Consider the following 23,904-nt stretch of genomic DNA (forward strand, 5'->3'; position numbering starts at 1 on the left):
TTGAGACAGAGTCTCATTCTGTCATCAGGCTGGAGTGCAGTGGCATGATTTTTGGCTCATTGCAACCTCTGCCTCCCGGGTTTCCCGGGTTCAAGCAATTCTCATGCATCAGCCTCCTGAGTAGCTGGGATTACACGTGCCTGCCACCACACCCGGCTAATTTTACTGATTTTTAGTAGAGACCAGATTCCGCCATGTTGAACAGGCTGCTCTCCAACCCCTGACCTCAGGTGATCCACCTGCCTCGGCCTCCCAAAGTACTGGGATTACAGGTGTGAGCTACCATGCCCAGCTCCTCTTAACCATTTTTAAGGGTACAGTTCAGTGGCCTTATACATTCACATTGTTGTGTAATCATCAGCTCTATCCATCTCCAGAATTCCTTTCATCTTGCAAAATTGAAACTTTGTACCCATTAAACAACAACTCCCCGTTCTCCCAGCTCCCATCCCTTGGCAACCACTGTTCTGCTTTTTTTCTATGAATTTAACTCTTCTAGTTACTTCATATATGTGGAATCATATAATGTTTGCCTTTTGTGACAGGCCTATTTCACTTAGCATAGTATCTTCATGGTTCATCCATGTTGTAGCATGTGCCAGAATCCCCTTCCTTTTTCAGCTGAGTAATATTCCATTGTATGCATAGACCACATTTTGTTTATCCATTCATCTATCAATGGACACTTGAGCTGCTTTCAGTTTTTGGTTATTGTGAATAATGCTGCTTGAACATGATTGTACAAATATCTGTTCAAGTAGCTGTTTTCAATATTTTGGGGTATATGATTTTTAATGAATTGCTGTACTGTTTTCCCAGCAGCTGCACCGTTTTACAGTGCGTCAGCAATACACAAGGGGTTACTGTTTCTCCATGTTCTTGCCAACACTTGTTTTGTTTTGTCCTTTTTTTTTTTTTTTTTTTTTTAGTAATAGTCATCCTGATGGATATGAATAGATCAGAGGTTTTTAACATTATACTGTGACGGACATTAGAGATTTCATTAATCTCCTTAATGGCTCCCAGAAGGTTGGCAAAGATTCCTTCTCTGACCTTTGTTTTACATATTGGCCTTCAATATGCATTCTTAAGGAGAAAGGTGTCCATGGCTAAAATGTTTGCAAGTCCCTCACTGAATGATTTCTGGGTTGCCTTCTCTCAAAACTGATGATCCTGATTAAACAATAAATGCTTTTGCCAGTCTCTTAAAGTAGTTGAGAAACTAGGTGTCTTAGTTTCCCTTCTGTGAGAGAGAAGAAACCTGTACTGGAGAGCAGTGAGCTTGTGTGTCTGTGGCCATCTCTGATTCACACATGTGCCCCTCACAGACAGGTGCAGACACAGGGTTGGCATGCCTCTGGCCTTACGTACAGCCTCTTTGGTGAAAGGTATAAGACACATTCACATGTTGGAGTGAATTAAGCACACATCCATTGTGAAATCACAGGGCTGGGTACCGCTTAAAGAATATTGATCTTGCACTGGGCAACACATAGCAACTGCCCTCCATTTCCCCTTTTACCTAGCATCACAACCACCAGTACTAGAAAGCAGTTAATCTGCTCACCAAAATAACAGAGAGAGACTTTTGTAGCATTTTTTCCACTCAGGAATTGACTAAAAATTCTGGCTATTAGCTCCTTTTTTTTCTTACTATCCTTTTCAAACTAATAATGTGATTTCTCATAATTTTAAAGTAACTTGAAGCTTACACAAAGTTTGTCATAAAGGTTTCTAGCAACAAAACCAGTCATGACTTCTTGAGAACTTTTTTCTAAAATAATTTACAAATTGAGGCTTATGAAAAAATAGCTCTGTCATTCAAGTGTTCATTTCATGAGTATGAAATATCTCCCTTGTGCTAGATATCTGGGCAGGTGAAAAGTAAGATGCGATTGCTGCTCTTGAGAAACCTACTGTCTAGTGGAAGAAGTACAGGTATGAACAACTAATTGTAATGAAGGCACAGACAGCCTACCTGTCATATCTGGGATTTGATCTGAAACAGATGAAAGTTTTAATAGTTTACATACCTTGCCTTAAAGTATGGTTTCTAAATACTTAAGACGTGATATGACATATAGAGTGTATATGTATCTTATGCTAAGGAAAAAGGGACATTAAAAAAGCTTATGTTAAAAAAAGATATATGTATACATTGTACTGCCTTTATGTTTATGAAATTTGTATTTACCGGAAATACTAGTTGGCCTGCAGATAGGAGTGTGCCTAACCACCCTATATTGGGATTTGTGGTAACAGTAGCTTGCGAATCTGAAGTGGATGATGCAACAGCACTTTTGAAAAGGTCTCTCCGTGCTATCTTGATTTCATCATCTAAAGTTGATATTGGCAAAGAGAAGATAAGTGTTCAGATAACATGACTGGATATCCCAGTTACCCTGATTTGATCATTACACATTTTAGGTAAGTATCAAAATGTCACATGTACCCCAAAAATATGTACAGCTATTACATATCAGTTTTTTAAAGAAAAAAAGGTTGGTATGGTTAGCTTTTCTATTTCAAGTGTATCATTCATCTTTCACTTCTAGGATTTCTCCTATGCTCTGGTTGGTAAATAACTTTTATTCTGAAATCAGTGAGATTCTTATGATATGAAACAGTCTATAACCAGTTAAGTCTTTATTTCTCTGTTCTGTTCACATCCTGGGGACTGGGCTGGCATTACATAACTGAGCACCCATTGGTGGTTCACACCAGCTCCACACCCAGTTATTTTCTTTCAGTATTCCTGCACAAAAGATCTGCTATATCTGTAAATCACTAGAGGCACAAAGAAGAAGTGATTACCTCTACTAAGGGTTGGGAGAAGTTTCACTAAAGGAGATGTGGTGTCCATATTAGATTATGAAGAGTTGAAGTCCATGAATTAGCAATGAGGGAGCAGGACATGTCTGGCAAAGGAGACCACATGAGCAAGGGCACAGAGCCATGAGATAGCACAGAGGAGGGAGACGTGTGGTGTGGCTGGGGAAGACTACAAATCAGGTTACTACCATCCTAAGCATTTGTTATTTAGCAGTTCTTTATTGAACAGCTATCATGTTCAAGGCATGTGATAAGTGCTAAGGGATACAAAGACCAAATCAATTTCAGCCATTAAGGGATTTTAAATCTAGGAAACAAAAAACCCCAAGCTATTGTGATGTGCCAGGCACCACTGCAGGTTTTTGACTTGTATTAACTCATTTAACCATCCCAACAACTCTGTTGCCCCTGTTTTATAGATGAGGAGACAGCCTGCTGAGGTTAAGGAATGTTTTCCATCTCCCCACTTAGCACACAGGCTCTGGAGTCTGGCCCTTGCCTGTCTCGGTGCTGTTTCAGGCTATTGCCCTCAGACCCCCATGTCTTCCAGGGTCAAGAAAGGCATGTGAGCAGGCAGCTTGAGCTCCCTGTCACATGTAGACAGAATAATGTGCCTTCCCCAAAGGCAGTTATGAGAATCAGAGGGGATAATTTATGAGAAGTGCAAGCTCTCTGAGAGTAGGGGATTTTGTTATGTTCACCTTACAGGGTAGGTGTTGAGTCAATAGGCTGTAGTCAGTGAAGGAATGAATGCAGTGGCATGCCTAGTGTGGTGCTGTAAGTGGTAGTTTTGGTCCATCCCTAGGGGAGCACAAGTCTTGGGCAGAGGATCAAAAGCACATACCTCTGAGAAGCCAAGTGTTTTTGTCTGTAACCTTTGATCATTCAAAGGGAAGCATTTTCTAACCTCTGCATTTTTTTACCCTGCAGAGGCTTCCTTGCTGTCCAAGTTGTGGTATACTCCAGTGTATCTACCTGGCTTTCAAGAGAAACATAGCACTTCTTGTTCTGTTTGTAGCCCCAAACCAACATGTAACCAAAAGCTGTGAATGAATAATCACTTGAAGGACTCCAGATTTTATTCAGGAGGAATAACTGGAAATCATAATCATGAACTTCCATATCTGTCATAGGAAAGAGGTTGGCTTCAGCAGCAATGAGGGATAATTCTTTCAAGAAAGGAATGAAGAAAGAAAGAAGTTAGATAGAAAAGAGATTTTTAAGGTCGAAAAAAAGCAGCTGAAGAATGTGTGTAGGACAGCCTTAGGAGTTACTACACTTCAAGACCTGGGTGTCTGCTGGAGGAAGGAACATGACCCTGCGGGGATGATGTTTGAGTTTTACTTTAAGAAGATGAGACAAATATCTGTTAAGGGTTGGGAGAGCTGAGCTTGGAGGCTGAAAGCCCAGCTGGTAGGCTATTGTTAAAGAGGTAAGATGCCCCTAAACTAGTGTTCAGGGTGTTATGTGGTACTAAAAGGAATGTTAAACTAAGTGAAAGCACTGTATTCAGTTTAAATGTTTATTTGATACTGTAACTTACCATATACACCTTTTTTTCTTTCTTTCTTTATTGTCTGTATTGGATATTCCTAATCAAGATACTTCTTTCTTAATATTTGATCTTATGGTTGCCAAAAAGATTAGAGGAAGCCATTGTTTTTCAAACTAGGGTCTCTGGGGATCTAAAACTTACCTTAAACAAAATCTTAAAATTTGCCTCTTTTTGGATGATCCTAGAATTAATATAAATGTATTCTGGATGATTTGAATGTACCAGGCATAATGAGATCTGAGATACCCATGCCCTTATGTGCATTTGTGTTCATATTATTTGTGCAAGTGAAGCCACAGTGTCTCCTCCAAGAACATTTTGCCATGAGTTGAAGAAAGAAAAGTGGTGGGAGAATGGAGGAATTACAGGCACTTGATAATGTTGTTGTTAGGACTTCGAATGCTAAAGAATGGAGCCTCACAATGGTCAGTACAGTATTTATATTGTAAATGTGTGTTGTCCGGATTCTTTGGAAGAATAATTAGTTATAGGCATAATGGTAACTGTGATGAATTTTCCTCTTCCAAATATCAAAAACAGTCATATGCTCATTTAATCCAGATTTTAATATCATAATTGTCTGTTTCGAAAGAACAAACTACATAACTGTAAAGTGACGCTTCGTTAAAATTGACATTTGACCTTGGAGAACTGGTTAAATAAAATTAAATGAGATAGGATAGGCCTGGTGTCTGGCATTTGGAATGCACTCTCTATGGGAGCTGGTACTAGGGCTGGCAAATCTCAGTGGGCTCTGGTTTCGGTTGGTTGTGGAGTCTTTCAAGGAATTTCTTCTCTAGGAGATTCAGGATTTTCTCTCAGCATTGTGGCCTGGGGAGAAGAAAGGAGGATCAAAGCTCAAAGGTGGTGGTTAGTCAGCCAGGAGCAGGCAGGTGACCATCAAGGATCTGTACAGGGGATGGTACATGCAAGTGTGGCCAGAGGTCAAGGCTAGAAGAGCACTGTTGCAGAGAAAGGGGCTGGAACAAACAATCAGGGAAGCAAGTGCAGGGCTTGACCTTCAAGAAAGGAATTAAGAAGCAAGCTTTTTGTAAGAGTGATGGAGCAAGACCCTGATGTGAAGAGTCCCAGGCAGGAGGCCTGGTGGGGCTTGACCTTTCCTTGGGGAATGTGTAGGGGAGGAGTCTTCCCAGTAGTATCTTCAGGATAGCATCTGGAACTTTCAGAGAGCAACAGGAAGACTTTGGAACTCAATTGGTTTAGAGCTTCTCAGTGGTTTGAGGAGATAGATGGCAACCCAGGAGTGGCTGGTGTAGGCAGGGATAGGGATCAGGGCCAACAGGTTATTTTAGGGCAGTGCTCAGCATCTGGGGGTGTTTTTAAAAATAGGAATGACCAGGCACCACCCCAGGCTAGAGGAATTCAAATATCTATAGGTGGGGCCTGGGTTTTGGGCTTTTAAAATATTCCCAGTTGTTTCTAATCTGTGCCAGATTGGAGCACAGATCTTAGAGCAGTGGTTCTGAAACCTTAGTGAGCATCAGAATCACTTGGAAGGCTTGCTAAACCACAGCTCACTGGGCCCTACTCAGAGTTTGATGCATTGGGTCTGGAGTGGAGTCTGAGAATTTGCATTTCTAACAAGTCCCTGGGTGATTGTTGCTGCTGGTCCATGACCTACACTTTGAGAACCCCTGTCCTAAAACCACAAAAGGGTTAGGGTGTTCTGTGTTGCTTTTGAGTCTATAATACTGACATGGAAACTGTCATTTGTCTGGGTAGGTGCTCTTGTTTATCAAGTAATTTTTGCTATTACTGTGACTTTGATTGAAGCTGAAGGATTCTTGTTGAGGGTGTGTATTAGTTTCACTTAGTAGCCCTGGGGCCTTAGACACGTTATTTAACCTCTCTAAGCGTCAGTTTTCCTCATCTATAAAATGGATTAGGGTTGTTGGATTAATCAGAAATAATTTTGGAAAATGCAGATTATAAACCTGGCACATAGTAGATGCTCAGTACGTCGCACCTCTTATTTTTGCTGCATTTGGCTTTTCAAACGCTTCTTTCTGAGGGGAGGTAGAGATTGACTTCTGTTGGTGTCTCAGCTCTTAGAGATCTCATAGAAGAAATAAGACAAGTGCACTCATAATTCAGAAATAAATGATGTGGCCTTCAGGTGGCCTATGGCTGCTCACCCATGCTTAAGAGTGTCTTAGCCTTTCGAACCAGTCTGGGATAAAAGTTGTTCAGTTTTTATGGTCCAAATGAGAGAAAGGAATAGCCTACCTAATATCTTGAGTCCATCTCTGTGATGGCCCATTTAGACTAACGCACCAGCAGGAAATGAACACCAACTCCATGTGGATAGATTAATCAAAGAACATTGGACCTATAATCCTGTGGATATTTTGTTAAGCATCTAATATGTACCAGGCATCAGGTTTGTATGTTGTTCATGCATTGATTGCTCACTGTGGGTCATGGGTCAGGCACTGGGGTTTGTAAAGATGATTAAGACTTGAGGTTGCCCTTAGAAGTTGCTGACCTTGTGTCTCTAGGGTATGACTGTAAGAAATGATGGCAGGGAACCTTGCACTTTTAGATTGGGTTGATCTCTGCACATGGGTAAAATGAAAATGCTACTATAACTTGAAATCACTTGAAGTTATGCTATAGTGGTAGTTTATTGCAACACAATAAATTGTGACCTGCATCACAGAGATTTACCATAAAATGGAAAAATTTAAGGAGAATTAAAATTTCTCTTGTTTGCCTGTATTTTCTCCTTTCAGACCTAACCATATGCACTTTGCATTCAAGCAGGAGTGTCCTTTCTATCTATGTCTGTGAAATGTCTACACTGTAAGTTTTCATTTGTGTTTTCCTGAAGCTTTGTGAGATAATCAAGGAAAGAAAAGCTAAAGTAAAAAGAATTATTTTAAAAAAGTCTGCCAGGAATAACCATTTACAACATACAATTGTTGTCTTCTCACTAGACCAGGTATGCAAGTGTAGGCATTTTGGAGAGTCTGAAATTATAGAAAATGCTCCAGCCTTTAAACTGAAGTAGGAAGAAAAATTGAGCTTTCCAACCATGATGGGAAGGGAGGTCAGAGGCACCTCATTCTAACTCTCATTTGGAGTTTAGGCACAACTGATCAGCATTAACGGTAAAATAGAGACCAAAAGACTGACAGAACAGACTCTTTGTAGACACAAGACCTAAGGTCATGCCAGGCAAGTATTAAGTCATGCCCTGCAAACCATACTCTTGTTAAACAGATTTTTAAAATTAACCTACTATAATGTGGCTTACTTTCCAACTTCTTGTATACCATCGTGTGACAGCAGACTCCCTTTTCTTAGTTTAAGCATTCTTTTGTACTGACTTCAGGTCTTGAGACAAAGCTTAATTCTTTCAGCCAATTGCTAATCTGAAAATCTTTGAATCCACCTATGACTTGTAAGCTCCAGCTTAAAGATATCCCACCTGTTTAGGCTGAACCAATGTTTACTTTCTATGCATTGATTTCTGATGTTACCACCAGCCCACCTCTGGCACTCTCTCTCAGGACATCTTGAGACTGTTATCTGGGCCATCGTCACTCACTGGCTCAGAATAAATCTCTTTAAAATATTTTACAGTTTGTTTTTTCTGTTAACACAGGAGAGCTCATTAGAGTGTCCAGGTTTTTTGTTGGGATTGGTCATGTAACACTCCTACCTGGCAAGTTTGAAAATTCCATACTCAGAAGGAAAGCAGATATGCATCATAAACTGCATTGTTTGCACACACAGTCTAGGCACAGCAAGGCATACTTACCAGGGAATGCTGAGAACCCTCCTGAAAGATCTGAGTTCCAGATGCCAGCCAAGGGCCAACCTTGCTAACAGGCCTTTTTCTAAGGATAGCAGTCTCAGGCCTGCCATGTTAAGTCTTTTCTGCACAAAATTTGCTCTTGCTTTTTTACAGTTTATTGAATTGGAGGTTCAAATTTGCATCAGATGATTTGAATCGTTGACTAAATGGGCCTTGGTCCATTGCCACTTAGGGGAAAACCTTGGTTTGGATCGATGAGGGTTTTGCTTTTGGGACGTTGTTTTACTTTGCTACCTACCTGCAGCCTGTGGAATGTTTCTGCTGATGGGCTGGTTTCCTGCTTGCCTCTGTCCTTGTATCAAGATAACTCATCCCCCGTTGTTCCAGTTGCCCAGTCCTGGTTGTCAGACTTTTTGGTCCTGGGAGCGTTTTCATGCCTTGGTTCCCAGACAGTGCTGATGCAGCCTACGGGTGCACAGGCTCAGACATGAGCCCACCGTGTGCTGCTTTCTCAGGGAGCCATGAGTGCAGTTGAAATAACCTTGCATTTAAAACTTGTCTTACCAAACTGTTCTTTGGAAATCTTGCCTTGGGATTTGAACATCTTTGCCTTTAGGTTTTCCTCTTTTGTTTCTGTTTCTTTTACTCATTGGTTTTCTGCTTTTGAGTTTTGGTTGCCTGGCTTCAAAAATCTTATATCACAACCATGGTTTGGGACTATTTCTGTCATCTCCTTGTTCTTCTCTGGGCAGGTTCATTCCAGATAACTTGCCCCTCTCCTGCACACTGTTGGTGTCATCGAGGTTCCAAAGCAATGGTTTTGCAGGGGGCTTCTCGGATCCTGAGGGGCATCTCAGTTCTACTGTCCTCTTGCATCATTTATGATTGTATTAGGTCATGCCTGTCCTCTTGCTTCTGTCCTGAACTGATTGACATACACGTGCCTGTAAGGTGATCAAGGTGACCCAATGGTTTGCTTTTAGCCACAATACCTATTCCATGATCCTTGCTGAAGCTATTGCCAGACAGTGATGAAATAGGGATTGATTTGTCACTCACTGTGACTGCGCTTAGCTGGCTGTGTGTGAGCTTGGGCAGCTTCACTAAACATACCCTGTACCCTAGGATTCCTCCCTCAGCCAGGGTGGCTTGGTGAAGGCAGGGAATTGCCCATCCTAAATTAGCTGATCCCAAAGAGTTCATTTTCATGGGAGTCTCGTCACCAAATAGCCCTTGGGGACAGGAGTCTTTTTGCCACCATTATTAGAGTTTGAAGTCTTGCCTATTGCTGATTTAAGAGCTGCAGAAGGGAAGGGCCAAGAGGCCAAGCTGCACGAGGGGCTCCAGCTCCAAGGAGAAAAGGATGGTGGCTGGGAGTAGGTGCTCTGGGAACAGGCTGCTAAGCACTTTGAAATATGGCTAGTGCCACTGAGGAACTGAATATTTAATTTTACTTAATTCCAATTAATTTAAATAGCCACACGTAGCTAGTGGCCCCTGAATGGAACAGTTGCAGTGTTAGAATCAGTACAGAGAAGTATCTAGAGTGTAGCCTTCAGGACTTTGATTCAGATTCCAGCTCTGCTGTCTACCCATTGAGTGACCATAGGGGCGCTTCTTAACCTTTGACAGTTGTTTCGAGAATTTGTTGTATTCAATATAAAGGTTTTAGAAGAGTGCCTGGCAGGAAGTGTGCATTTAGTTAATGTTGACTTATCATATATGTTCACTCAGTAGTTTGAATGGAATGATAGTAGAATTCATGTGGAATATGAAATGCCACTGCTTTTTGGGGTGGGGTGTGTGTGTGTGTATGTGTGTGTGTGTATGTGTGTGTGTGTGATGTTTTCTTTCTTTTAAAAAGAAATTGTTCTTTTGTTGCTCTAGGTTGCTGCAGCAACTGGTCACACAGTAGTGTTGGTAGACCAGACAGAGGACATTCTGGCAAAATCCAAAAAGGGAATTGAGGAAAGCCTTAGGAAAGTGGCAAAGAAGAAGTTTGCAGAAAATCCTAAGGTAATTTCTTATTATTGATGTCGTTAAGACAAGTCGTCTGATTGCTTTACATTTGCAGGGCAATGGGGGATTTCTGGCTTGCTTTCTTTTTCTTTTTTTTCAGTTTGTTGGTGTAAAACTCACTTTTCCATAACTTTAAACCAATATAATAACGTAATTACTAAACATTCAGGGGGTACTGATTAAAAACAGGAGACGTAAATAACCATTTTGTTGGGTGGGATTTAAGGTTGAGAAGAAAGCTTGTAAAGGTAGTGAACTCATTCTAGAAGAACACTGAGAATTTAGAATTGAAGAACACTTGTTTTGCTAAAAGGATGGAAGAAGAAATGGGAAGATAATTTTTATACTACAAGTTAAGAGAATGATATAATAAATATGGTATTTATAGAAACTAAGAGTGAATAATTCTGCTTTCCAGGACAGAAGAGATAGAAGAATTTGAGGAACTCCGTAGAGGTTGGGAAAAAACAGCATGGTGGGATGAGAAGGAGTCGGTGACTGAGGGCCATGCTGCTTTTTCGGTGCACTTTCACTTAGGAGTTTGCATTTAATTAGAAATACAGCACAAATCACCTAAACAAATTTTAATTTACCTTTGTCATCTTGTTAAAGTTGCTTAAGATTGATTTCCTTGGGGCTTGGATAGAATTTCTCGCTGTATGCAGACAGAGAAAAGTACGCATAGGGCATTTGTTGTTTCTCACTTCAGTTATCCAAGGTGGTATGTCTAGATGCTTTTAAAAAAATTTTTTATTATGGTAGAATATATATAACATAAAATTTGCCATTTTAAACTATACAATTCAGTAGCATTAATTACGCCTGCACATTCATACTTCATGTAGGTGGACTCATACAATATTTGTCCTGTGTCTGGCTTATTCCACTTAGCATAAAGTTTTCAAGGTTCATCCATGTTGTAACATGTGTCACAACTTCATTCATTTTTTTTTTTTTTTTCTGAGGCAGAATCTCGCTCTGTCGCCAGGCTGGAGTGCAGCGGTATAGTCTCAGCTCACTGCAGCCTCCAACTCCTGGGTTCAAGCAATTCTCCTGCTTCAGCCTCCCAAGTAGCTGGGATTACAGGCGTGCACCACCACGCCCAGCTAATTTTTGTATTTTTAGTAGAGACGAGGTTTCACCATGTTGGCCAGGATGGTTTCAGTCTCTTGACCTTGTGATCCACCCACGTCGGCCTCCCAAAGTGCCAGGATTACAGGTGTGAGCCACCACGCGCCAGCCAACTTCATTCCTGTTTATGGCTTAATATTCCACTGGATTATTATCATATTCCAATTCAATATTCCATTGGATTTATACCACTTTTTTTTTTAACCCATTGTATTAGTCTGTTCTGACATTGCTAATAAAGACATGTCTGAGACTGGATAATTTGTAAAGGAAAGAGGTTTAATTGACTCATAGTTCCACATGACTGGGAAGGCCTCACAATCATGGTGGAAGGTGAAGGAAGAACAAAATCATGTCTTACATGGCAGCAGGCAAGAGAGAGAGCATGTGCAGGGGAACTGTCCTTTATAAATCACCCCCCATGGAGCCCATCCCATGGCATATGGGGATTATTACAATTCAGGGTGAGATCTGGGTGGGGACACAGAGCCAAACCATATCACCCATTCATCTGTTAATGGAATTGGGTTGTTTTCACCTTTTGGCTATTTTGAATAATGCTGCAGTGAACATTGGTATACTATTGTTTTGAAGTCTCTGTTTTTAATTCTTTGGGTTATATACCTGTAAATAGAATTGCTGGGTTGTATGGTAATCCTATATTTAGCTCTCTGAGGAACCACCAAATTGTTTTCTGTAGTGACTGTACTATTTTACATTCCCACCAGCAGTGTACGAAGGTTCCAATTTCCCCGCATCCTGGCCAACACTTGCTATTTTCCATGTTTGTTTGTTTTGTTTTGTTTTGTTTCTTATTGTAGTCGTCTTAGGTGTGAAGTAGTATCTCACTGTGGTTTTTTTTTTTTTTTTTTTTTTGGAAATGTGGTCTTGCTCTGCTGCCCAGGCTGGAGAGCAGTGGCGTGATCATAGTTCACTGTAGCCTTGAATTCCTAGGCTCAAGCCATTCTCTCACCTGTCCCTTATATTCTTTTTTTTTGAGATGGAGCCTCGCTCTGTAGCCCAGGCTGGAGTGCAGTTGCACAATCTCGGCTCACTGCAAGCTCCACCTCCCAGGTTCACGCCATTCTCCTGCCTCACCCTTTCGAGTAACTGGGACTACAGGTGCCCGCTACCACGCCTGGCTAATTTTTTGTATTTTTAGTGGACACGGGGTTTCACCATGTTATCCAGGATGGTCTGGATCTCCTGACCTCATGATCCACCCGTCGCGGCCTCCCAAAGTGCTGGGATTACAGGCGTGAGCCACCGCACCCGGCCCACCTGTCCCTGATATTCTTAATCATAGTGGGACCCCACACAGGGGATGTGTTATGAGGAGGGTCCAGACAGATGAGATTATAAGAGCCGTGGCCTGAGGATTGGAGTCTAGGACAGAGTGAGCTTGACCCAAATAGCCTGCATTTTCCCCTTGTTTACAAACTTTCAGCTAATTGTCTCCTTGGGCTGTTTTTGAGCAACACCCTAAAGATAAAAGGATGGCCCCTGTACTCAAGTTGCTCAGCTCTGGCTAGCTGCTCCTCAGAAGTCTATACTCCTGAGATTTCTCTCCTCTGCCAGGGACACTACTGAGGAGGGAGGTGTCAGTTTCACTTTGCCTAGTTGACATACTATGCTTATCTAGCTCTATACTGACCACTAGTATAATAGCTACTCACAAGTGGCTACTGAGTGCTTGAAATGTGGCTAGTCTAGATAGAGATGTGCTCTCAGTGTAAAATATACACTAGATTTTAAAGCTGTAATAGGGGAAAAAAATACATAAAACATCTCAATGTTTTTAAATATTGATTACCTGTTGAAGTGATGGCATCTTAGATATATTGGGTTAAATAACATTAATTTTACCTGTGAGTGTCTTTTCCCTTTTTTTGTTTTTTTTTTGTTTTTTTTTGTTTTTGAGATGGAGTCTTGCTCTGTGGCCCAGGCTGGAGTGCAGTGGCACAATCTCAGCTCACTGCAAGCTCCGCCTCCCGGGTTCACGCCATTCTCCTGCCTCAGCCTCCCGAGTAGCTAGGCAGCTAGATCTCAGCTGTTCTACAGAAATATTCTACTAGCCACCTTAAAAAAAAGGGAAAAGAGGCCGGGCGTGGAGGCTCATGCCTGTAATCCCAGCACTTTGGGAGGCCGAGGTGGGTGGATCGAGACCATCCTGGCTAACATGGTGAGACCCCGTCGCTACTAAAAATACAAAAAAATTAGCTGACCTCGTGATCTGCTTGCGCCCTGCCTCTTTTCCCTTTTTTTAATGTGGGTAGTAGAATATTTCTGTAGAACAGCTGAGATCTAGCTGCTTATTCCATGATGATTTTGAATGCCTTTGCTGATTATGACTATTTTGATGGCCCTGGGGACAAATTACATCATGAAATAAAATGGCGGCTTATAGAGGCACCATCTCCGATTCTGTCCTTCTTGAGGTCTGTGGAAACCTGGAGTCACAGGAGGAAAATGAGGAAACAATGAAAACTGCGGGCTCTTTGGCAGCAGAGGCTGTGTCTAGCTTGTTTCGAAAACAACAGTTTCAGGCACAAGACGGGCAATAATTATTTGATAAATGCTAAGTCAGCTTTGTTACCCTGGCTCTTGCCCTTGCTCTAATAGGAGCTAGTCTCTGCTTTTATTAGAGATGAATAGTCAGCACCACCTCAAGACTAGTGGATGGTGCGGAGCTGTGGAAGGATAAATTACAGGCTTCGTGGACACTTTGAGAACAGATAGGGTGGGCCAGTACAGGTGCTCTGAACACCCAGTTTACTAAGAGGAGCAGAGCTAAGAACTTGATTTCCAGTGAGCCCGGTGAATGTTCTCTTCTTCCTCCCACTGCATTAGGCTGGCGGTGAATTTGTGGAGAAGACCTTGAGCAGCATAGTGACCAGCACGGATGCAGCCTCTGTTGTCCACAGCACAGACTTGGTGGTGGAAGCCATCGTGGAGAATCTGAAGGTGAAAAACGAGCTCTTCAAAAGGCTGGACAAGTTTGCTGCTGAGTATGTAACCTCTGGACAATTTTTTTTTTTTTACTTTGTTTTCATTTTATTTTTTGTTTTTATAGATTTGTGGGTACAAGTACAGTTTTGTTCCATGCATATGTTGTGTAATGGTGAAGTCTGGGCTTTTAGTATACCCATCACCCACATAGTGAATACTATACCCAAATAGGTAATTTTTCAGCCCTCACCACCCCTCTACCTTTTGGAGTCTCCAGTATCTGTTATTTCCCTCTGTATGTCCATATGTTACGTAGCTATCACTTATATGTGAGAACATGTGGTATTTGACTGAGTTGTTTCACTTAAGATAATGGCCTTCACTCCTGTTCATGTTGCTTCAAAAAACATGATTTTATTCTTTTTTATAGCTGAGTAGTATTCCATGGTGTATATATGCCCCATTTTCTTTAATCAGCCATTGATGGACACTTAGGTTGATTTCATGTCTTTGCTGTTGTGAATAGTGCTGCAGTAAACATACGAGTGTAGGGATCTTTTTGATAGAATAAGTTATTTTCCTTTGCATATATTCCCAATAGTGGGGCTGCTGGATTGCATGGTAGTTCTATGTTTAGTTTTTGAGAAATCTCCATACTGTTTTCCTTAAAGGTTGTTCTTTACATTGCCTTAGCAGCATGCATGGGTTCCCTTTTCTCCAGATCCTCACCAACATCTGTTGTTTTTGACTTTTTAATAAAAGCCATTCTGACTGGTATCAGGTGCTAAACTCATTGTGGTTTTAATTTCCATTTCTCTGTTGATTAGTGATGCTGAGCATTTTCTCATATGTTTATTGACCACTTGTATGTCTTTTTTTGAAATATATCTGTTCATGACCCCTGGACATTCTTGACAGGTTCTGAGGGATCCCTCCCTGGGCCTTAAACTTCCCTTGTTGTTTATTGCCTTCTCCCAGGAAGGGATCCTCTAACCAAGTTCATCCACCTCCCTCTCTCCTACCCCTCAGCTGTTTCAAGAAGAGCCAATATGGTTTCGTTTTTCCTTCATCCTCCCACTCCCAGTTTGCTTCCGAGGCTTGGGCTGCCCTGATCTGATCCTTGTCCTAAATGAGGGTAGAATTACCCATGGTAACCTGGAGGGGTCCATCCAGGGACAGGCCTATATGTTTCTTGAAGTGTGTGGGTCTTGAGTACTCCTATGCTAGATAATGGATGAGGCTTGGGTCCTCAAAACACGAAACTGCTCATATGTTCCTTGGTTCATTTCACACTGGCATCTAGAGGCTGCAGAGACGTCTGACAGCAGACAGTTAAGGACATGTAAGGTACTCCTGTACTCTATTCTGGGGCATAGGAGTACCCTACGTGTCCTTAACTGTCTGCCAAGGACTCTCAGCAGTTCTGTGTTTCCTCCTTTTTTGGATGGAGCAAACAGAATGGTGTAATTGAAGGGATTGCCTGTAGGCAGAGAGGACTTTCCTGTTTTGAGCTTTATCTGGGTTCCATCGAAGTACTCTTGGGAGCATTAAAGGAGCATTGACTTCTTAGCTGCCTGGCTTCCTGGGTGGAATTCTTCTTGGCAGAATGTACCTCAGGATCCAGAGCCTTCGAGTGTGTGACACCTGACCCACTGATCAGTGCTGTTCTAGTGACTTGCTTGACTATACTTCATGCTTCTTGGTTGGAATTGAATGGCAGAATAAGATTATATGACAAAAACAATTCTCAGGGCACTTCCAGTGGGCAGTGGCTAAAGAGAGACACTTACATACCGGCTCGCCAGATTGTCAACCTTCAGAGATAGGTGGCCTCGTGGCCAGAGAGGCCCTGCCCCTGACAAAGAGACTTGCCTTTCTGTCATCTATACATCACTGCCAGTCAGTGTCCTTGTGCATTTCACACAGGCATCTAGAGGCTGCAGAGACATCTGACAAAAACAGAAGAACTTGTGGTACCAGGGCTGGCTCCCAGGCCAGCAGGGAGCCCTTTAGAATAATAAACACCCACCCCAAAAAAGGGAGTTTTGTCAAGCAGTTTGATCTTTATTGAAAAGATCGGTCACTCTTGGTGACAGTGAAAGGCCTGACTGCCCTCCGTTGTCCGTGTCTGCTACAGAAGGATCATTGGGGAAAGTCAGGAGGCCTGGGCCTGGTGCCGAACCCCACCACCTCCAACCTTGGAAAGGTCCTCAGTTTCATCATCTGTAATGTGAGTTGAAGGGTTTGGGGTAAATAATTTCCCAGACCTTTCTGACTCTAACTCTCCAACACTAGCTTCCCCCATGGGTAAAATAGGAGCAGCAGCACTGGTACTTGTTGTACAGAGTTGTTTAGGAAATTCCTTTAATTTAGCTCACATTTCCTGAGTGCCTGTGTGTATCAGGCACTACACTAGGCTCTTTCACCTGAATTGATGCAAAACAGATACGACGTGAAAGGAAGACATGACCCATAGTCACACCGAAGATGTGGCTTTGCTTCTGACCTTCTCCACCTTTCTTGGCACTGTTTGTTTTTGTTTTAGATCACCACCATTACTGAATGCTTGCTAAGTTTTTTAAACAGCTGTATTGAGAGGTACTTTACTGGCAGGTTTTACAGTTCCATCCTATAATGGGAGAAGAAAATATAGTCAAGTGATACATTTCCCTTTGGAAGCCCTGATGAAACAGTTGCATCCTGGAGAGCAACATGACTTCTCTAGCAGCAGCCTAAGACACACTAATGAAAAGTATGCCTGGCACGGTGGCTCAAGCCTGTAATCCCAGCACTTTCGGAGGCCGAGATGGGCGGATCACGAGGTCAGGAGATCGAGACCATTCTGGCTAACACTGTGAAACCCCGTCTCTACTAAAAAAAATACAAAAAACTAGCCGGGCGAGGTGGCGGGCGCCTATAGTCCCAGCTACTCGGGAGGCTGAGGCAGGAGAATGGCATGAACCTGGGAGGCGTAGCTTGCAGTGAGCTGAGATCCGGCCACTGCACTCCAGCCTGGGCGACAGAGCGAGACTCCGTCTCAAAAAAAAAAAAAAAAAAAAAAAAAGAAAAGAAAAGTATGACCAGGCCCACAGGCAGCCTGAGAGAAGTCCTGACTTTACCGTTTAGGCAAAGTACAGACTCTTGGATCCTTTGCCGTCTCCACCACCCCTCCTGTCTTCTTGATGCTAGGGTCTGGGGGCATTGCTAGTCATCATTGTGCTTGTGTTGTCGATTTTCTTTTAGAACATTTAAGAGAAAAGTAGTTTTTTTGGTACCTGAGTGTCAGAATGGGAAAAGCAAAAGATGGTTCAAGACAGGTATGTCCAGGAAAATATAAGAGTACTTTATGTTTTATTATTGTTATTATTTTGAAATGGAATCTCACTCTGTCACCCAGGCTGGAGTGGAGTGACATCATCTCAGCTCACTGAAACCTCTGCCCCCGAGTTCAAGCAATTCTCCTGCCTCAGTCTCCCTAGTAGCTGGGATTACAGGCATGCACTACTATGCCCAGCTAGTTTTTGTATTTTTAATAGAGATGGGGTTTTGCCATGTTGGCCAGGCTCATCTTGAACTCCTGACTTCAAGTGATCCACCCACCTCAGCCTCCCAAAGTGCTGGAATTACAAGTGTGAGCCACCGTGTCCAGCCCAGAGTACACTTTTTTTGTGGATGAAAAGACAGTCCTGTGTTTAATATGTAAACACAGTGTCTTGAGAGAAAACAGTGTGAGACCTTTAGGAACAGAGTCAGCCTGACCCTGTTGGGAGAGGCAGAAACAGAGGTCTGCTGATCATTTCCTCCTTCTGATAAAATGTGCTGGAGTGCCTTGGACTGGTGAGACCTGGAACTGGGCTCTGATGTCACTTTGTTTTACCAGATGTGCCCGAGTTTCCCGTTTTTGCAGGTGAATGGCCCTTCAAACGTTCTATGAAAAGGGGTATTATGATTGTAATACTAATCTTTAAAATAACCCTTTCTTTTCTTAAGGGGAGTATGGAGCCACAGCTGGCTCAGCCTTGGGCCCACGCTGTCTCTGCTCTGCTGTTGTGGTTCCAGGTGCTCGTGGTGCAGGTTGTGTGGTTGAACAGTGCTTGTGTTGGCCACACACATTGTTATTGGAAGAGGATCTTTATTTCATTACCTTCTGTAATGGGGAATAGTTTCTATTTTTTTCCCCAATGACCAAAGCAAGAAACTTTGAAAACTGAAATGTTAAGACCTTAAAAAATGTCATTTTTTTTTTTAAAAGGAAAACCTGGCCTTTAAATGGCCTACTTTGGAAGCTGTTGGAGAAGGCAGATGTGCTCCTACCTGGAAAGAGAAGTCTCTCCACTGCCTACCCACACTGGCCTCACCTTTTACCTCTCTTCCCTCCTTTCCAAATCACTGGTTTCTTCTCCCTTCTCTTCCTCCTCTCCTCACACCTGACTTAAGCAGATTATAGTATTGCCTTTTAGGTAAGCAGGAACCCCCAAGTCTGGTCAGTAAGGAATCCTTGCCTTTCCTGCCCTGTCACAGGCCATCTTGGTTGGAATCAGCACCAGACCGGTTTGTATGTTTTTATCCACAAGGTGGCGCTGCAGGAAAGCCTGGAAGTTGGCCTGTTAAAAGCTTTTCCTCTCATGCCTTTGGCACCCCACTTTACTGTGACCTTAAAAAACTAAATTTGGTTTAAGTCAGTATGGATTTTTTTAAATTAACAAGTTAATGTTTTATATATGCATATGGCTATATCTTTTCCCCAGATCTACCTGTGTAACCTTAAAATTTTTTTGAACCATGTTGGTTTTCTTGTTTTAATTTTATTTCCATCCAATGGAAAATAAAGCTTTTCACTTGAAAGAAAATATCTTAATTCATGTTTATTATCAGATGTTTCTGATTGAGGATTTATGTGTTCATTTAGAATTTTGTTGCTTTTAGGTCTCTTTCTTTCATTATTCTTTGATCACTGAGAGTTTCATTTGTGACTGGGATTGGTTAAGTAGCTTGATTAATTAGCCACCTCCTGTTATCTCACATACCTTGGAAGTTAACTAATACAAGTAGGTAGGGGAAATTTTGTTCCGGAAAATCAAGGAAGGATTGGTGAAAGTTAAATATCCTTTTGGAACAGGAAATTCCAATTTTATTTACCTTCAAACTTCAAAATTTAAAAACTGAAGCATCACTTGATTTCAGCCTGTTGTATGAAGATGTGTCTTTTCCCTGATTCCTCCAGTGGGTCAGGACAACAGATGGAGCAGTAACTAGTCACCTCGCGCATTGCACCCAAGAGTCATGCTATTTCGAAAGATGAGATTCACTCTGATATTCCACCATATTTTCTCTTCACAGACATACAATCTTTGCCAGCAACACTTCCTCCTTGCAAATTACAAGCATAGCCAATGCCACCACCAGACAAGACCGATTCGCTGGCCTCCATTTCTTCAACCCAGTGCCCCTGATGAAACTTGTGGAGGTCAGTGGGTATCAGCTTGTGTGTGTCTCCCCACTCTGCCAGCTCTCTCAGTCCTGCTTTTCTGTGTTACACCAGCCCTGCCACCAGTTGCCTAGGATGGGTTTTAACCTGAAGGAGAAGGTTGTCCGTGAGCCTCATATCTAGGAAGGCCCGTATGCTTTATTTCTTCGAAGCCCTGTGTTTTGCTTAGTGATGTCTAGAAGGGCTGTTAACTTTGTGGAATGTCATTTACTTATTTGTGCCAGAGCTGATGGGCAGTGCTGAGAGGCATCAGAATGGGAAGGCAGCACTAGAAATCACAGGCTTGATGGGACCACGGAGAGGGCAGCTACACGTGTTCATATTATCTCGTCGAGGTCAGCTTGCCCATGCTGTAAATGCAGTTCTCATTAGATCCATTCTACTAGCTTGTCCACAGTTCTGGGGTTAATTCTGACCCCATGTAACGGTGCCTTAGCATTGTCCCCAGATGAGGTACATCTCCTGTGTGTTGTGATCAGAGCTATTAAAACCAGCTCCCACTGGGTGCGGTGGCTCATGCCTGTAATCCCAGAACTTTTGGACGTGGAAGTAAGTGGATTGCTTGAGACCCAGGGGTTCAAGAACAGCCTCGGCAACATGGCAAGACCCCATCTCTACAAAAAATAAAAAATCAGCCAGGTGTTTTGGTGCACGCGTGTAGTCTCAGGTACTTGGAAGGCTGAAGTGGGAGGATTGATTGAGCCGGGAGGTTGAGGCTGCAGTGAGCTGTGATTGCACCACTGCACTCCAGCCTGGACGACGGAGCAGGATCCTATATCAAATAAAAAAACCCTACAAGTAAAAATATAAAACCAGCTTCTGATAGCCTTGAGCCTCCTGACCACAAACCTGGAAGGTGGAGGTGGGAGGCAGGGAGGGTTTCCCCAGCATCCTATTTGGAATGCTTGGAGACTCCAATATGTTGGAGTTGGAGTCACAGTAGGCAATTTGCACCTGAAATGGGGCAACTTGCCTTTTACAGGGCCCTAATTACAGGGTCTGAGAAGCAGCCACTATTGAAGTAGCATTTGTTCTGAGGTTGAGGAGTTATTGCCGTGCGAAGTGTGGGGGACGCTTATGCTGCCATGCGGGCGATGTAGGGCCAGGTAAACCTCCAGAGACTGGCTGTGGCCTCTCTGGGATTGTGTATCATCTGTTTTCTTCCTTATTGCCTTTTCCAACTCCTTTTCCTTCCTTTATCCTCCTCATTCCCCCGCCACTAAGCATAAGCATTTTTAATAAATCATAACAATGGCCATTTTTTTAGTTTTCTCTCAAGTGACAACTTCGACCATCTTGCAATAGGACTTTTCTCTCTTGCTAACATTCTCAGCTTCTTCCTATTTTCTCCTATCCCCCAAGTCTGATTTTTTGAGGAAGTTGAAGAATGAGAGGAGGGGTTTGGGGAACAGAAGAAATAGCATTTATCCGCATGCAGATAAGAGCACAGAAGTGGCATGCATTTCCAACATTTCAATACTTAGGGACTAATTTCTTTAGTTATTATATTGTATATATAAGTGTTTTAGAGATAGACACATTCTGTAGATTTACTTTAATAATGTTTTCAACTGCATTTATCTGGTAATGTATGCTTTTGTCTTTGGAAGTGTAGTGGGTTGGCTGTTAACAGCTGGTGTTTAGCAAATGCTGCCATTTTCTAGAAAGTATTTTGCAAAAGTATTCTTCTCTATTCAGCTTTTATTGTTTAACTTTAACTCTTCCTTGTGTTGCTGGTGGTGTACACCAAAATGACTTGTATAATAAGCTGAGTGGCTCCTTTACTTAGGACTGGGCTCATTTAAATGTATATGTATGTATTTTTTTTCAGACTCTGTTGTAACTATGAGCAGCATATCTGTACAAATTACTGTTTGTTGAATGAATGAGTGACTAAACATGCGTCTCTCCTGTTTAAAACAAAACAACAAACCTTCACAATTGTTAACTCCTTTAAACCAAAAACTTATTTCGAAAACTCCGTAGTCAGCAACGTTTGTCCCAGCTCAGTCTGTGGTTTTGACGCAGACTTTTTAGACCTCCTTTCAAACAGCTCTGGGATTCTGTTTGATTTGTGGTACCCACAGGGTAGCTTCTGGTCTTTCTCATCCTCCTCATCTCCATCTTCACTGTGTCTTTTTCTGTTTCCATCCATTCACTTCTCTTGATGTCACAACATGACACCATAGCCCAGGCTGTGATCACATGAAACAGGAGTGAGAACTCTTCTTCATTTATATAGCACCTTTCATCCCTGCACAGACACTAGCTCATTAGTTCACCAAGTCAGACGGCCCTCTTGCACAGTGAAGACATGCCCCAAAGGGTCAAAGTAGACTCTTCGACTCTGGTTGAAGTTCTTTACTGGCCTTACATTTTACATGTGTGTGTGTATATATATACCGGATGAAGTTTATATATATAAACTTCATCTGGTTCTTTCCATTTACCAAAATCTAATTCCCGACACATGCGTTCTGTAAATGCTTACTGAGGGCTGACTGTATGAGGCATTGTGCTTGATGCTGTCCCTACAGAAGCCAGTAGGGCAGCCCTTGTGTCCTTGTCTGCACCTCACAGAGGTCAGGAGGGCTGCTGGAGCAGGCAGCAGGCCCCGCTTGCTGTAATAAAAGCCTTCCCCAGCAGGATGAATATGTTCTAAAGCCAAGGGGCCGCTGGCCTCTAGAGCATCTGTGTGGCAGAGGGTGGAGTCATGGGAGGAATACTCAGGTAGGAATCCAGGAGACCTGTCACTTTGGCAAATTACTCCACTTTCCTGGGGCTCCTCATCATCTATAATAGAAGGTCAGGTCCCGTGCAGAGGACTTGAAGGGCAACCATCATATACTTCCAGACTTCAAATAATTAGATAACAGAAGTCAGCATTTATTGAGCATTTGTGCTTAGGCTTTGTGCTTTACTCCCAATCTGATTTCATTCTCCTTGAGGTGAACAGAGAGATTTCAGTGTCATTTCAGTTTCAAGAAACATACTCAGGGTCACACAGCCAGTAAGTGGTGCAACTGAACCCAGGCTTGTCTCAACAGCAAAGCCTGTAAAACTGTCCTATACACACACGTACATACACACACACTTGTATTTTAAGCCTTGATTTTGTACATTCTACAGTACTCTATTGTCTTTTTTTTCGTCTTTTTTTTTTTTTTTTTTTTTTTTTTGAGACAGTGTCTTGCTCTGTCACCCAGGCTGGAGTGCAGTGGCATGATCTCGGCTCACTGCAACCTCCATCTCCCGAGTTCAAGCTGTTCTCCTGCCTCAGCCTCCCAAGTAGCTGGGACTACAGGCACATGCCACCACACCCTACTAATTTTTGTATTTTTAGTAGAGACGGTGTTTCATCATGTTGGCCAGGATGGTCTTGATCTCTTGACTTCGTTATCTGCCCACTTCAGCCTCCCAAAGTGCTGGAATTACAGGCATAAGCCAACACACCCGGCCTCTGTTGTCTTAAAATAGTCATTTTGGGAAATACATTGTTTCTGGCTTGAGATTCCTACTTCTGTGCTGAAACTCAAACTGTTTTTGTTGCCTATATGGAACCTTTTGATCAATCATTCCTTGAACCATTCTACTGAAGTTGCTTGCTAACTCTGGTCATAATTCTCTGCTTTGCATTTCCAGGTCATTAAAACACCAATGACCAGCCAGAAGACATTTGAATCTTTGGTAGACTTTAGCAAAGCCCTGGGAAAGCATCCTGTTTCTTGCAAGGTAAGAGTATGAGTAGCTTAGGAAGGAGGTGGTTCTTTTCTTCTTGGACCCTGACTTATTCCTGGTAGAATTCTTCTCATAGAATTATGTGAGAGGGAGCATTGTATACTGCAAACTTGTCCACGTGCTGTAAAGAGCAGTCCACGCCTCCTATTCTAGTTTGCAGACAGGGAAACTGGACTCCTAAGCCATGCCTAAGGCCATCAGGTGGATAGTCTGAGACCTGAATGGAGCTGAGGACTCCAGCTGAGTAGAAGACACAGTACTGCTCTCTAGGTCCTGGCTTTTGTCTCCTAATGAATGGCTGCATTTTCATAAATGGTTTTGGTTGCCCTGTCAGCTTTAACTTCCACTGGGCCGCTGGGAGTCCAAACCCTGTGTGTCAAGTACAGCCTGGTAAACACATACATCCCTGAC

General features: G+C 42.5%; 1 protein-coding gene across 1 annotated transcript in view; it reads left to right on the forward strand.

The window, feature by feature from the left end:
- Positions 1-23,904, forward strand: part of HADH (hydroxyacyl-CoA dehydrogenase) — a 45,606-nt gene that overhangs the window by 10,082 nt on the left and 11,620 nt on the right. The window contains exons 2-5 of the mRNA XM_017853072.1: positions 10,056-10,184; positions 14,169-14,326; positions 19,608-19,734; positions 23,398-23,487. Of these exons, the coding sequence (XP_017708561.1) occupies positions 10,056-10,184; positions 14,169-14,326; positions 19,608-19,734; positions 23,398-23,487 (504 nt within the window). The remainder of the gene's footprint in view (positions 1-10,055; positions 10,185-14,168; positions 14,327-19,607; positions 19,735-23,397; positions 23,488-23,904) is intronic.

The sequence above is a fragment of the Rhinopithecus bieti genome, unplaced genomic scaffold, assembly GCF_001698545.2.
Source record: "Rhinopithecus bieti isolate Rb0 unplaced genomic scaffold, ASM169854v2 scaffold_35322, whole genome shotgun sequence".
In the NCBI taxonomy this organism is placed as follows: Eukaryota; Metazoa; Chordata; class Mammalia; order Primates; family Cercopithecidae; genus Rhinopithecus; species Rhinopithecus bieti.